The sequence below is a fragment of the Arvicanthis niloticus genome, chromosome 2 (assembly GCF_011762505.2).
Source record: "Arvicanthis niloticus isolate mArvNil1 chromosome 2, mArvNil1.pat.X, whole genome shotgun sequence".
In the NCBI taxonomy this organism is placed as follows: Eukaryota; Metazoa; Chordata; class Mammalia; order Rodentia; family Muridae; genus Arvicanthis; species Arvicanthis niloticus.
The window spans coordinates 122867655-122882909 of NC_047659.1; the positions used below are offsets into that span (position 1 = coordinate 122867655).

General features: G+C 40.8%; 1 protein-coding gene across 5 annotated transcripts in view; it reads left to right on the forward strand.

The window, feature by feature from the left end:
* Asxl1 (ASXL transcriptional regulator 1) overlaps positions 1-15255 on the forward strand; it is a 54607-nt gene that overhangs the window by 2393 nt on the left and 36959 nt on the right. For all 5 annotated transcript variants that reach the window (XM_076930008.1, XM_076930012.1, XM_076930011.1 and 2 more), the window contains exons 2-3: positions 4163-4245; positions 8524-8632. In XM_076930008.1, coding sequence (XP_076786123.1) covers positions 4163-4245; positions 8524-8632 — 192 coding nt within the window. The remainder of the gene's footprint in view (positions 1-4162; positions 4246-8523; positions 8633-15255) is intronic.

Below are 15255 nucleotides of genomic sequence, written 5' to 3' on the forward strand. Positions count from 1 at the left end.
GGCCTTGCTCAAATTGTCGAGTAGATAATAACCTTATATATGCCATTTTGTTGTGGGGAAGCTTCTAGGACTCTGGAGAATTGCAGCAGAGTAGCAGCCTCCTGCAGATGAACTTTTGCAGTTGTTAGTTTTAAGAAGTGGACGCTCTTCTCTCAGATGCCTTACAGTGTGGTGTGGCAGTTCTAGCCATCTGAAGTAGAGGTGTGGAATAAATATGCCAGCTTGTTAGGAACAATTTGGGAGAAACAGTCAAGGAGATTTTCTTTTAAATTGTGTACTACTCTTAAATAGATTCCTCTGGCTTTTGAGAAAGGCTACATTTCATGTTTTATTTTTGCTCTGATTCATGGCTAACCGTTCTTATTTCAAACATTTGTTTTTCAAGTAGAGAAGTAGTTTTTTCTTTCTTTCAAAAAATGTGTGGTCTAGAAAGACTGGCAATAGAGCACTGCTGATTCTTCTGAAAACTAGTGGTTTATATACAATTAGTGTAGAGTACTTTATATCGTTAGATGTAACTTCTCTTTAGATTTTTTTTTTTCTGTTTTAAGAGTCTGAAGCTTTCTGGTTACTATTTGGATAATTGGTAGGTATTTTTTCAGTCATGCTTCTGTTTTTTTTTTTTTTCCCCTCTTGTAGGAGATTTGCTAGCTCAGCTGGTATCGAAGAGATGGTATCTTGTTAACAGTAAACGTTAGTAACTTGTAATAAGGATCATCATAGGTTTGTTATGTCAACCTTGCCTGTCTTGGCACTTGGGTAATCCTAGACAATGAAGAGGAGGAGCTTTAGTCTTCAGAAGATGTGTGTGTGAGTGTGTATGTGTGTTTCAGAGGATTCAGATGCATGAACAGAACTACAGGCTTACATGTTACTGGAGAAACACAGAGTTAAACATATCTTGGTTTCTGTCTGGTTTAGGAATTAATATGATTAGTTTCTCACTTCCCTTTGAAGTATTCCAGCTTGGGAGTTAATTTACTTTTACTGTGGAACAGTGGGGTCACTGAAAAAGAAAGTTTGACTCTGCCATCATAGATTAAGGAGTGCTTCCAGAGGGAAGGTAGTTTCTGAGCTGAGCCTTGAACATTTAGTGGAATCTAGGTAGGCCTGTCACAGAGGAGGCTATACAGGCAGAAGCTGATGAAAAAAAAATGGCTCAGGGAGGAGAGAAAAACTACATGGATGTGAATATATTTGCAAAGTGTGCAAATGGGGTGGAAAAAAGAGGAATTGCAGGGACAAAAGTATGTGGTGTGTGAGGCAGTCTTGTCGGGAGACAGAGAGGTGATTTGTGTGCCCAGCTTCGGGCACCTACAGGCGCCTACTCATGTTCTTTTCAATGTGAAAAATGGCCCTGAGAGTAAGGTCTCAATACTTGGAGAGTGAGAGATCCCCTTTGGCTCAGGTTGGATAGGTACATAGGTCCTTGCTTCAGTTGGGAAGACTAGAATTTAAATCTTTTTTTTTTTTTTTTTTTTTTTTTTTTTTTTTTTTAGACAGGGTTTCTTTGTATAGTCCTGGCCATCCTGGAACTCACTCTGTAGACCAGGCTGGCCTCGAACTCAGAAATCCCCCTGCCTCTGCCTCCCAAGTGCTGGGATTAAAGGCATGTGCCACCACTGCCCGGCTAGAATTGAAATCTTATCCTATATGTATGATTCTAAAGCCTGCATTGTAGTGGCTGGGTGGGTTCTGGAAACTTACCTTCTGCTGCTTATAGAGAGACAGGCAAAGTTGCTGAGTATGATTTTGAAATAGAACATGATGAAGGTAAACTCTGGATCCCTAGAATAGGGCCTGAGGCAGGTTCTGTGTGGTTTTAAATGAGGGATAACCACAAACAGGAATGGATTTGAGAACAGGGCTGGACTCAAGGATATACTTGAAAAGGCTGTTGTGTGAAAGAAAGATTGGTAGTGAACCAGGTAAATGAGAGTGAAGGATGCCACGTCTGTGTTGCTAAATTAGGTGCCAATTAAGGTAAGGACTATAGGGAGAAAGGGTAGGGATGGGGGGAGGTAATCGAGTAGCTCAGATGAGTTGGAGTTGAACAGGTTAAGAATGGACAGTTAGACTGGTGAGTCAGAACAGAGCTGCTTCACTCTGAAGCTTGGGAGAAGCCAGGGATAGAGGCGGATAGGATCAGAGTTTCAGGATTAGAAGCAGTATTAGTGACTAACAAGAGCAGTGTAAAAGTTAACAAAGAGGCTAAGGAGGAAAAATGAGAAGTTTGTTTTAGTATTCCCTTCTCCAAACTTCCTTTAGTGATAAAGGTCTTTTGTAGCCTTCCTTTGGAACTTCCTGCCTGCCCACCCCTAACCCCCTTTAATAAATGACAGAACTTGGGTGTTACACTTGTTAGCTTACAGTGCCCGCAGCAGCTGCACAGGTGTCGAAAGTGAGATAATGAAATGACAAAGTTCTTTTCCTGTTAGGAGAGGAACATTTCTGTAACAGCTCAACTTAATGAAAATTGCTGAGGAAGTACATTAGTTACAGACTTCGTTACTGATGAACTAACAAGCAGGACATTAGGTTCCTCATTGTTACGTGAGTCACAGAGAAAACTTAGAGCATCATGTTGTCAAGTGACAAAATGTACAGTGGCAGTTAACCCCAGAATTTCATAGTTTAATGGAAAAGAACTGACGTTGGGCATGGCACATACTTGTAATCCCAGCACTTGGGAGGTGGAGACAATGGGCTCAAGAGTTTCAGTTCATCCTTGGCTACATGGCAAGTTCAGAGCTAGTCTAGGTTGTCTCAGAACAAAACTGAACATATAGCTAGGTGTGGTGGTGTGCACCCTTAACCCTAACACTTGGTAGACAAAGCAGGCAGGTCTTTGTAAATTTGAGAGTGGCCTAGTCTACATAGTTCTGTGTCAGCTGGGGCTGTGTAGTAAGTCTGTGTAAAAACCCACGTATACACACACACATACCCATATGGGATAAGGGAGTTAGTCAAAACTTTTTTGGAGACAAGATTTTATTATGTAGCTCAGCTGGTCTTGACCTCAACATATAGACTGGGCTAGCCTTGAACCCACAGAAATCTGTCTTCTGCCAGGCAGTGGTGGCGCATGCCTTTAATCCCAGCACTTGGGAGGCAGAGGCAGGCGGATTTCTGAGTTCGAGGCCAGCCTGGAACTACACATCAGTACACATCAGTCTACAGAGTGAGTTCCAGGACAGCCAGGGCTATAACAGAAAAACCCTGTCTCGAAAAACCAAAAAAAAAAAAAAAAAAATTGTCTGCTTCTGTTGGGATTAAGGGCATGTGCCACCACATTTGGCCTGGAAATTCCTTGAGTAAATTTCAATCGTCTCATGTATTTTGCAGAAGTATTTTTTGTTGGTTGTTTTTGTTTCTTGAGACAGGCCTCACAAGAGGTTCTGCCTCCTGAGTGCTGGGATTAAGGGTATGTGCTCTACTCCTGATATATATACATATATACAAGCATACATATATGCAGGAGATAGATAGATACATAGATAGCTTTCTTTTCCAGACAGCGTTTCTCTATATAGCCCTGGCCTCTTATTATGTAGGCTGGCCTCCTCAAACTCAGAGATCAACTGTCTTCTGCCTCCTGAGTGCTGGGATTAAAGGCATTTGCCACTGTTGCTCAGCTATATTCTGTATTTAACAACATTAAATTATGCTGTTTCCAGAGCTGCTAAGGTCTTATATATTATTACACATAGATGTTAAGATAGCTGTCCTTGCCTGGCGGTGGTGGCGCATGCCTTTAATCCTAGCACTTGGGAGGCAGAGACAGAGGCAGAGGCAGGCTGATTTCTGAGTTCGAGGCCAGCCTGGTCTACAGAGTGAGTATCAGGACAGCCAGGAGAAACCCTGTAAAAGATAGCTGTCCTTAGAATTGAGAATTAGAGTATTTCACCTAATTGTGGTATTTTTTAAAAATCTAATTGCAGTTAACTTTCAATATACTGATAAGAGTCTGATTTGAATCTGAAGTAATTGTTTTAATGCCATGCTGGGGCCTTGCATTTCTGCCATTGAACCATATCTGTAGTCCCAAAGTCATTTTGATTGTGGTAAATCTCATCTGGCACTGACAGCTTCTCATAGCAGGCCATGTAACAGACTAATGAAAGTTTTTCACACTGAAGTCAGAACGTTTATGTTTCTTCAGGTGTTAGAAAACTACTCGGATGCGCCAATGACACCAAAACAGATTCTGCAGGTCATAGAGGCAGAAGGACTAAAGGAAATGAGGTTTGTATTGCTCTTACTGTTTAAATGAGGGCTTCACATGACATGTGCCTTTGAGGTGCAGTAATAAATTCACCTGTTGGTCTATTTGTGGTTGTGTATGTAATGGTAGTGTATCACGTGTGTATTGTGAGGGTGGGAGTGGAGTAGGTGAACACTCATTTATTTACATCAGAAATACAGTATTTCTGTACACTTACCCAGGTCTTGACTTAGAGCTAGAATTTGGTTCTTATTTTCTAGTACACTTTTTTTTTTTTTTTTTAAGGTAAGGTCTCACTGTAGCCTTACCTTCTCATAGATTCTTGTTTTACAAGTTTTGGTAATAGAGAAGGAGCAAGTGTGTGTGTGTGTGTGTGTGTGTGTGTGTGTGTGTATACACACACTTTTTTCTATACTTTCTCTGCCACAGGACTGAAGTCTTTTCCTTTCTCATCCAGGAAAGATGGTCTCAGTGGCATTAAACCCTCTAGCTACCCTGAGGTAGCTGTTAGAAACTCCTGTTTCTAAGATAGTCTCTTGCAGCCCTAGGTGGCTTCCAACTTGCCACTCAACTGAGGGCTTGCCTTCAACTCTGATCCTCGTGTTTCCACCTCTCAACTGCTGGGGTTACAGGCATATACCATCCACAAGTGGCTAATTTAGCTATTAGTTACACTAATGAATAGTTACAATTCATTTGTTACAATGTAGCTTTCCTGGAGAAACAAGAAACACAGAAGTAGTTGGAGGCATGAAAACCAGGGGCACCTTTAATTCAGTTCTTTTCTGAATTAAAGTTCTTTTCTATAAAGGTTTATACCAACCTTTCCTTTTTTACTTTATCTGTCTATTGGTTGGTCGGTCTATCTATATCTATATATCTATATCTATATTTTGAGACAGGATCTCTCTGTGTAACCCTGACTGTCTTGGAACTTCTGTAGACCAGGCTGCTGTCAACTCAGAGATCTGCTTGCCTCTGCTCCCGAATGCTTGAATTAAAGTCATGTGCCACCACTGCCCAGCTAAAAATAATTTTTATTGTTATTGTGTGTATGTGTTTTACACTAGTTTGTGTCTATGCATGGTGTGCATTTAGTGCCCATGGAGGCCAAAAGAGGGTTTTGGAACAGCTGGAACTGAAATTATATACAGTTGTGAGCTGCTAATGGGTACTGGAAATTGAACCCAGCTTCTCTACAAGAGCAGTTAATGCTCTTAACACCACTGAGCCACTACGTCAGCTGTTTTTCTCACCCGCCTTTCTTTTAATTTAAATGAGGAAGAAGGAGTCCATATAATAGCAGTCCCTTTTGGGGACTTGGAACAAACAGCATTTTGCCTGTAGGGGATATTGCATACATGTTTATGTGTGTACAGGTGCCTATGGCATGTGTTAAGTCAGAGGACAACCTTGGATGTCATTCTTCCTTGCTTTTTAAGAAAAAGGGTCTCTTATTGGGACCTACTGCTTGCAAATTGGGCTGTACTGGTTTGCTACCAAGCTTGTCTCTGTCTCCCCAGCACCAGGATTGCAAGTGCCTGGCTACCATGCCTGCAGTGGGTTTTGTTTTTTGTTTTGTTTTGTTTCTTTAACATGTGGTTTTTGGGGTGTGAGGTCTGGTCTAAGTACTTGCTTGACAAGCATTTTATTGAAGGAGCTTTTCTCCCCAGGCCTAAGCAGTTAGTGTATTGTATTACTAATCAAACTGTAGCCATTTGTAATGAGAAAAGTTATTTCTCAGGTGGCATATTCTTTAGCTAATGTTTTGTGGGGTGGGATGCTTAGGGTTACTTACAGCCTATCTATTTGACTTGTAGCTATATGCTTTAAAGTGTGTTAATTGTGCTTATTTCTCTCCCCCCCCCCAATGGGCTATTCTCCTTCACGCTGATGTCTTCCCTGCTGTTGGATCACTATATCAATAGAAGGTAAATTAGTCCCTTGTTCGTGCTTTTTGTTTTTCTAGGAATTACAGCACTCAGGATGAGTGAGCAGCTCTGTCATTGTAGATGGTTATAGTGTGTAGTAGTCACAGAAGGATTTGCCAGCATGTTATCCCCTTGTAGGAGATGCTAGCAGAGTCATTTGACGTTCTAGATTTTGTACCTGCTTGCTTTTAGTGACTGCTTTTTGTTCAAAATTATTTTTAGCATCCAGTGTGTTTCCAAGTAGAATTATTTTTATAAATGGCTTTTTTACACTATCTTTAACAGTATGTAAATTAAGACTGCTAGTTTTGAAAAATAGGGGCTTAAGACACTTTTTGTTTTTAAACATAGCAAGGAGACGGAAGAAAACATGCACAGGTAAACCCTAACACTTACATACTAGTGACAAATGTAATGGCAATAGGCATTTGTCTAGTTTTGACACCTTTTTCAGTGTTAAGATCAGTAAATGATGTTTCGTGAAGTTGTCTTTTTTTTTTTTTTTTGAGACAGGGTTTCTCTGTGTAGCCCTGGCTGTCCTGGAACTCACTCTGTAGACCAGGCTGGCCTCGAACTCAGAAATCCGCCTGCCTCTGCCTCCTAAGTGCTGGGATTAAAGGCGTGCGCCACCACCGCCCGGCGAAGTTGTCATTTTTAACCTTCTATTGTGGCAAGGACCATGGAACTTCATATCCTGTCTAGTTGGATATTTAAACATGCTAACTCCATTTGATGGCCTTTTTCTTTGTAATGAAGTCTATAGATGAGACTCATCCATTCCCTTTCACAATAAAGAAAAATCAAATTGTGGGTGGTTTTATTAGAAAATATTAAAAGGGCAAAAATAAAATATAGGCATATTATCAGGATTCAGTGTCATTTAGTCTAATATTTTCATAAAGCTAATGGCAGTATTTGGGCATGATATGTATATTGCAGTGTAGATACTGGAAAACCTGTTTTTGTTTTTTATTCAAAACGTTTATTACATTTTGCTTACTTTTTGTTAATATTGGTAAGGGGGCCTATACAGGTAAGAGAACAGTTTACAGGCATTGGTTCAGGTCTTCAGGCTTGGTGGCAGGTAATGTGTGTGGGGTGGGGAGGTTAACTCATGGTGGCCAGAAGAAAGTATCAGATACCAGAGGTACTGATAACTGTTGTAAGCTGCCAGATGTGGGTGCTAGTAACTGAACTCCAATCTTGTTAAATACTGAGTTGTCTCTCTGGCCCAATAACTAAAATAGTTACTTTTCTTTTCTTCTTTTTTTGATGTGGGGACTTATTAAGTAGTTCTGGCTCCTCTGGAACTTACTATGTAGACCAGGCTAAACTCAAATTCACAGAGATCAGCTTGCCTCTACCTCTGTCTCTCTCGAGGAAAGTAAATAATGCACCATTATTCTCAGCTGAGAAAACTCATTTGTAATAGTAAAAGTTTTTTGTTGCTTTTGTTTTGGTTTTTTTGAGAAAGGATTTTTCTGTGTAGCTCTGGCTGTCGTTGAACTCACTCTGTAGACCAGGCTGGCCTCAAACTCAAAGATCTGCCTGCCTCTGCCTCCTGAGTTCTGGGATTAAAAGCATGTGCCAATGTAAAATTTTATTACAGTGTATTGTTTCGGTTTTTGAGCAGATTCTCATAATACAGACCAATATGGGCTGGAACTGTGAAATCCAGACTTTGGCCTTCTTTCTCAGCTTTTTGAGGGCATGAATGAACCAGCACACCTGCCTAAGATACGTGCTTTAAAATTTGTTAACATACGACTTGGAAGTTTTTAGTTTGTTTGTATGGCATATATTCTTGGTTACCCTTGGAGGCTAAAAGAGGACATAGGGATCCCCTGTAGCTAACAGTACTAACAGGCTGTTAGCTACCCACCATGGGTACTGGGAATCGAACTCTGGTCCTCTGTGAAAGTAGCCAGACGACTCTTGTTTCTGTTTCTTCAAGACAGGAGACAGGTTTCTTCACTCTGTGGACCAGGCTGGCCTCAAATTCAGAGATCTCTGCCTCCTAAGTACTAGAATTAAAGGTATGTGTCACCATACCTAGTTCACACCAAGCACTTTTAACTCCTGAATGGTCTCTAAATTTTTTAGAGTGCGTTTTGTATTGTCAGGAAACACTAAAGATGTGCTTGGTGTGTATTCTGAATTGTTATGCACCATAATCTAGACTCTGAGTGGGACTTGTGTGAATTTCCGTTGTTTATCTTCCACTGCTTTCATAATAGATCTGTGAAATTATTGCTTCAGCTTTGCTTGCTTTACTTCTTGGTTTGGAAATGAATTAGAGGAGCCGGATATTTGGTAAGTAGACACCCAACTTCTGTTGACCCATTTCCGTCTTTCTATCCTTTACAGTGGGACATCCCCTCTCGCGTGCCTCAATGCCATGCTGCATTCCAACTCAAGAGGAGGAGAAGGGCTATTTTATAAATTACCTGGCCGGATTAGTCTTTTCACACTCAAGGTAAAATTATTTCTCAGTACAGTGGTCCTAAAAAATGTTGTGCGTAAGAGAAACATGGTGGGTTTGGAATGGTGCTGATGGATTGATTGTCTCTTCTAATGTGCAACCAGGTAACACTAATGTTTTGGTTCTTAATGGTACTCTGAAACACTGTAGTCTTAATAAGTCTATTAAGTATAAGACTATTAGGAGTTACTAAGTTATATCAACTGTTGTTTCTGTGTTCAGCTTTGCTTGTCTGTACCTTAGTACATATGTGCAATTGATGATAAGTATATGTAGTGAAAATTACAAATGTACCTTAGTAACGATTTTGTTTATAATAATATTGTCAGGGATAAATTACTGTGCAACTAATGTACCTACTCTGTGGAAAGTAACCGAAATTAGTATCAGCATTTACTAAGTGACACTAATTACAAAGGAGGAGGAGTTCATAATAAACCTTATTTGCTGAAATTAATAACTATTTTTCTACCATTTGTTATATTTGACTCATTTAGATAACAGTCTGAAAACTTTTGTATAAAGGGCTGATATAAATAATTTAGATTTTGTCAACCTAGTGGCTCTGTCAAAACTACTCAGCTCTGCTATGGTTATCAGGAAAACACCTGTGTGTTCTCCCCTCCCCCCGTGTCTGTGTGTGTGTGTGTCTGTCTGTCTGTCTCTGTCTCTGTCTCTCTCTCTCTCTCTCTCTCTCACACACACACACCTTTTCTAAAAAGAGGTTTAATGTATAGCAGTTTTTATTGCTTTGTCGTCTGTTTTATAGAATAGTCTTGTTTTAGAGACTGACCATTGTTTTGTTTTTGTTTTGTTACAGGGTTTCTCTGTAACAAACCCTGGATAGCCCTGGCTGTCCTGGAACTCACTCTGTAGACCAGGCTGGCCTCAAACTCAGAAATCTGCTTGCCTCTGCCTCCCAAGTGCTGGGATTAAAGGCAGGTGCCACCACTGCCCGGCTGACTTTCTTTGTAGTACATTCTGGCGTTGAACTCATTTGATTGCTCAAACTGGCCTAAAACATGTGATCCTTCTGCTTTTGTCATTCGAGTACTAGGATTACATAGAGTTGTTACCATGCCTGGCTTTACAATGTTACAAATATGGAAAAACACCTTGGTAAGAAAGAAGGGATGGTGTGATGGCTTCAGTGACTAAGAACACTGGCTGCTCTTACAGAGGACTAGCACTTGATTCTCAGCACCTATTATGGTCCCTCACAACCTTCTGCAACTCAGTTCCAGGGGTTCTAGTACCTTTTTCTGACCTCCATGGGTACCACACATGCATGTGATGTGCAGACATACATACAGGGAAAACACACATAAAATAAATAAATAATAATAAAACATTAAACAAAAGTACTACACTTATGCAGCCTTACATTTTAAAAAGTGCCTTTTGGGGGATTTGGGGAGATAGCTCAGTGGGTAAAAGCAGTTGCGTAATCATGAAGTCTGGAATTTAGTCAGGTAAAAAGCTAGGCATGCATGTGGTGGTGTGGGTGATGGGAGAGCACTAACACTTCTTGCTACCTGTGGCCGGGAAAGCTGACCCAGAGGTCATGAAAGCTGGCCCTGGTGGATGGCCCTGCCCCTTGCCTAGCAAAGCAGAAGAGCTGGCCTGGTGGCACAGAGCACAGGAGTGCTGGTGGTCTGACCAGAGCAGCTACCACCCATGCCTAGATCCAGGCTTTGAATTGGCCCACCCCTCTATCTACCCCATCTATGAACTGTGGGAATTTGTGAAGGGGTTGGTCCTGCAGAACCAAAGCTTCTTCTCTTGTGGTTTCTATCATTACCACGTAAGCAATGGCTTAAGCTCCTAAGGCATCTTCTGTGAACCTTACATCTCTTTTGAATGCTTTCTGGGTTAAACATCAGTTAAGACTGACTACCATTATAGCATCTTTCTGTAGGAAAAGTAAGCCAGCTATGGGTATTTTCTTTCCTGTTGTTTGTGATGTGTTTGCATTATTGGCTACTGACTTCTTTCAGTTGTTTTTATTATTATTATTGCTATTATTATTTGAGAGAGAGAGATATAGAGAGATATACTTGGGATGAGAGAACAATTATGTGAAGTTGATTTTCTCTACTTTTATGTGGGTTCCGGGGATCAAACCTTGGCAGTTGGTATCTTAGTTAATTTTCTATTGCTATGATAAGACACCATGACCAAAACAACTTATAAAAGACTATTTGAGGCTTTCAGTTTCAGAAGGTTAGAGTTCATTACCATTATTGGCAATGAGCATTGCAGTAGGCAGGCAGGCGGGCAGGCGGGCAGGCGGGCAGGCGGGCAGGCGGGCGGGCGGGCAGGCGGGCGGGCAGGCAGGCAGGCGTGGTGTTGGAACAGTAGCTAAAAGCTCACATCTTTATTCATAAGTAAGGGAGACAGAGACATTCTGATAATGATATGAATCTTTTGAAACTCAAAGCCTAACCTGAGTGATTCATCTCCAACAAGGCCACAGCTCCTAATCCTTGCCACATAGGTCTACCAACTCTGGACCAAGTATTGAAATATCTGAGCCTGTGGGAATCGTTCTCATTCAATCTGCCACAGTGGGACTTACACAGCAAACACCTGACTTGGTCATCCAGGTCTGTTTAGAATGCTTTTTAGATTGGTACCAATTGCTCTGGTTAGCTCAATCTGGATGGAGGTTTTGACCTCTCCTCGGTTGGTAAAACATTTGAGTACTTGATCATACCTGTCTGAAAGGAGTATGTTTGGATTTCCAGCAGGAGCGAGGTTGACTGTTTGCAGAGCCTTGCTCAGAATGTTTTATGCCTAAGAGATGAACTGCCTTTTAAAATATAACATTTTATTGTTATATTTTAATTCTGCCTGTGTGTCTGCATATGCCTTATGAGTTCAAGTGCCCATGAGGCCAAAGTTGTTAGGTTCTGTGAAAACAGATTTACAGTGGTTATGAGCTGATCAGTGTGGGTGCTGGGACCTCAGTTGGGTCCTCTGCACGAATAGTTTGAGCTCTTTAATGAATGGGCCATCACTGCAGCCCCTGTGTCTATCTACCTACCCATCTGCATAACATTTATTTATTTATTGGTATTTATTTATTGGTGTATGTGTAGGAGTGTGCACACAACAGGACGCATGTATGGATGTCAGAGAATAACTTACAGGGAATTGGTTCATTACTTCCACTGTGTAGGTAGAATTTGGGAATTCTGGGATTCATGTTGTCAGGCTTGATGGCAAGTGCCTTTAACTGCTGAACCATCTCACTGGGCCCCTTTTTCTTCCTTTTTGTTTTTTGTTTTTTTTAAATCTTAAATTTTTACGTTGAATCTCTTGTAGTGTGGGCTGGTTCCTGCCTCCACCTCCAGAATGCTGAGATTATAGACATACACTGCTATATCATGTTTCCGCTATCCTTGGGATAGAACTCAGGACCCCATTCATGCCAAACAAGCTCTCTATACTGAACTGCACCCTCAACCCAGAAAAGAACTGAGTTTTGTTGAAAAATGAGATGATAAGGTCACACTGAACATAGAGTGATTTTTTTTTTTTTTTTTTTGGTTTTTCGAGACGGTTTCTCTGTGTAGCCCTGGCTGTCCTGGAACTCACTCTGTAGACCAGGCTGGCCTCGAACTCAGAAATCCGCCTGCCTCTGCCTCCCAAGTGCTGGGATTAAAGGCGTGCGCCACCACCGCCCGGCTCATAGAGTGATTTTTGTTGTAGCTTGAGGTAGAAATGAACTGGTAATGTCCAGGTTGCTAAAGGGATGCTAATTTGTAAGACATAAAAATTCTGTTGTGATTATTATCTTTTAAAGGACCAAGTTCTGGGAGAAAGATTGTGTATAATATTCCTTAAGATTGTGTTTGGGAAAATGTTTAAATTTTTCCTGAGGTCAGCCAGTGTAGAAACTAGATTTGATGTCTCTTCAGATCAGACAAATGCATGGGCCATGCAACCGTGCATTGAACCCTCTGAAACTTGAGCCAAAATCTTTCCTTAAGTTGTTTGTCAGAAACTGGTTACAATGATGAAATGCTAACTCATGGAAAATTGATACCAGAGAACTAAGGCATGGTGGTTAGTGTTGTTAGTTTGACAGAGTTTGGAACTTCTCAGAGACAAACCTTCCAGACACATCTGTGAAAGATTATTTAACATCTGAACATGCTTATGAGGGATTTTGTTTATTAGGTTAATTGAGGTGGGAAGTGCCACTTTAAAAGTAGATCCCACCATTTCCTCGGTCTGCCAACACAGTGGCTCTGTCAGTAAAGACCCTTATTAACAAGCTTGATGACTTGAGATTGCTACCCAGAAACGTATGTGGTAAAAGGTGAAGTGAGAACCAGGTCCTTTTGAAGGAGATGGGTGAGAGGAAAAGGAGAGAGAGAAAGCTGGCTGCGCACTAACATTCTTTGTTCTCTTCTGACTGGATGAAATGTGACCAGCTACTTTATACATCTGCCTTAATGTTCCAATGCCATGATCAACTGTGGGCCAAAATAAAAGTAAGAAGGAAGGAAATTCAGTGCAAATGCAGCCTCCTTTTACCCTGTTGTATCCTTCCTTCTCCAGGAATCCCACTGCCCCTTTTATGTTCCCAGGGCTTCTGTGGTTCTTCCTTCTCACTTAAAGCATGTTCTAGACTGGCAAAGAATATATCTTACGTTTTGTAGTGTCCTAAGACTTCAAAGTTGAACTTAAAAGTAATGATCTGATTAATTTGGCAAAGGAATTGGTATGATTCTTGTTAGCAGTTTTTAGCCAGATTCATAGTGAAAATTAGTAGAAAGATTTGAGAAACATGTAGACAGAAAAGTGTGCATATTTAAAGCTATAGACAAGAAGGGTATTATTATAGAAATTAGTGGCATTAAAAAGATGCTAAGTGGACAGGGGAAATGGCTCAAGCAAGGTTGCTGCCAAGTCTCACAATCTGATTCCCTGCACCCACACAGCAGGAGAACAAGTCATCCTCCTGCAGTTCATCTTCATGCATCCATGCATGTACAGTAGTGTACAAGCATGCATAGACAAATTATATGATTTTTTTTGTTGTTGTTGTTTTGTTGTCTTTAAGAGACAAGACAAGCAGTTTATACTGGGACAATAGGGAAGATGCTTCTGAGGGGAAACTCAGGATTTGAACAGATCTCACCTTTGACAGACTCTAGAGTATGAAATTGTAAGCTCGTTGGAAGGATCAGCTATCCAGGCATTCAGAGTTTGAAGGGGCCCAGATGATGATTGAACTGACAATAGACTTTTACATTTTCACAGGATGCTGGCTTTGCAGACTTGCAGATGAGAGTTATAGAGTCATGGAGGCTTTCAGTGAGATTTCAGAGGGAGGGCTGATAATGCATTAGCATCCATGCTGGCAGTCAGAAAGTGATGCATGAAACTGGGCGTAAGATCTCGGCTGTAATAAACTTTCCTGAGTGTGAAGTGTGAAGCTTTGGCTGCTTGTGTCAGTTCTCAGATCTTGAGAGAAGGAATTTCAAGGTGTGGGGAGAGCAATAATTATTTGGACATTGTGAGTCAGTAGACGCTTAAGCATTAAAGGATATTTTGTTTAGAAAGATACTGTCTTGTGACCCAGGGGCTTTAGAAATGTATGCCTTAATATCAGCTGATTGTTTTATTTTAATCTACTTTTGGTTTACAGATGATTTTGTATGCTAGTTTTTCTCTTGAAAGTATGGACTGAAAAAATTCTGTTTTAAAAACTTAGCCATGTGTGATGTTGTATACCTTTAATCAGATGCAGAGATAGAAGGAACTCTACATTCAGTATCAGCCTAGTCTGCATAATGAATTCGAGGCCTGCCAGAGCTACATAGTGAAACTGTCTCAAAAAACAAACTAACCAACAAAAAAAGCCCTTCAAAAACTAAAACTTACCATCACATACTGAAGACTGAAGTAGCCCCTGTCTAGGCTACTGCTTTCAGTTCACCCTTTGAGAAACACCTGCTTTGCACCTTTCTAATCCACATGATAGTCAAAGTGTTGGGTTTTTTTCCAAAAATACCTTGTGATCCTGACATCTTTTTGTTTGACACTTGTCAGTGGTTGTCCCATGCATTGATAAAGATCCAAACCCCACTCAACACCCACTGGTTTTCAGTTCTCTGAGTATCTCAAACTTCTAGTTTTAGGCTTTCCTATCTCAGACTCTTTATTTTGCCTGACTATATAGTTCAAGAACTGACAATTTATGACAATTTACGTTGTTTCTCAGAACTTTCTCTGGCCTCTAAGTTGGATTATTCTCCTAGGATCTAAGCTTTTTTAATTTTATGTATAAATCTTTTATCAGAATGCTCGTGTGTACACCACATATGTGCTTGGTGCCCTCAGAGATCAGAAGTGGGCATCACATTCCCTGGAATTGGAGTTATGGATAGATGTGAACTACCATGTTTATGCTAGGAATTAACTCTGGTCCTGTGCAAGAGCAACAAGTGGTCTTAACCTCTGAGTTATTTCCTCAGTCCCCTGGTCTAAACTTTGTTTTTCCCCTTCCCTTCTCCCTCTTGCTCCAGCCCCGCTCGATCTGCCCTCCCTTTCCTTATCTTTTATTCTCCAACAAAGCTTTTACAACCTCTCTCGGTGTGTGT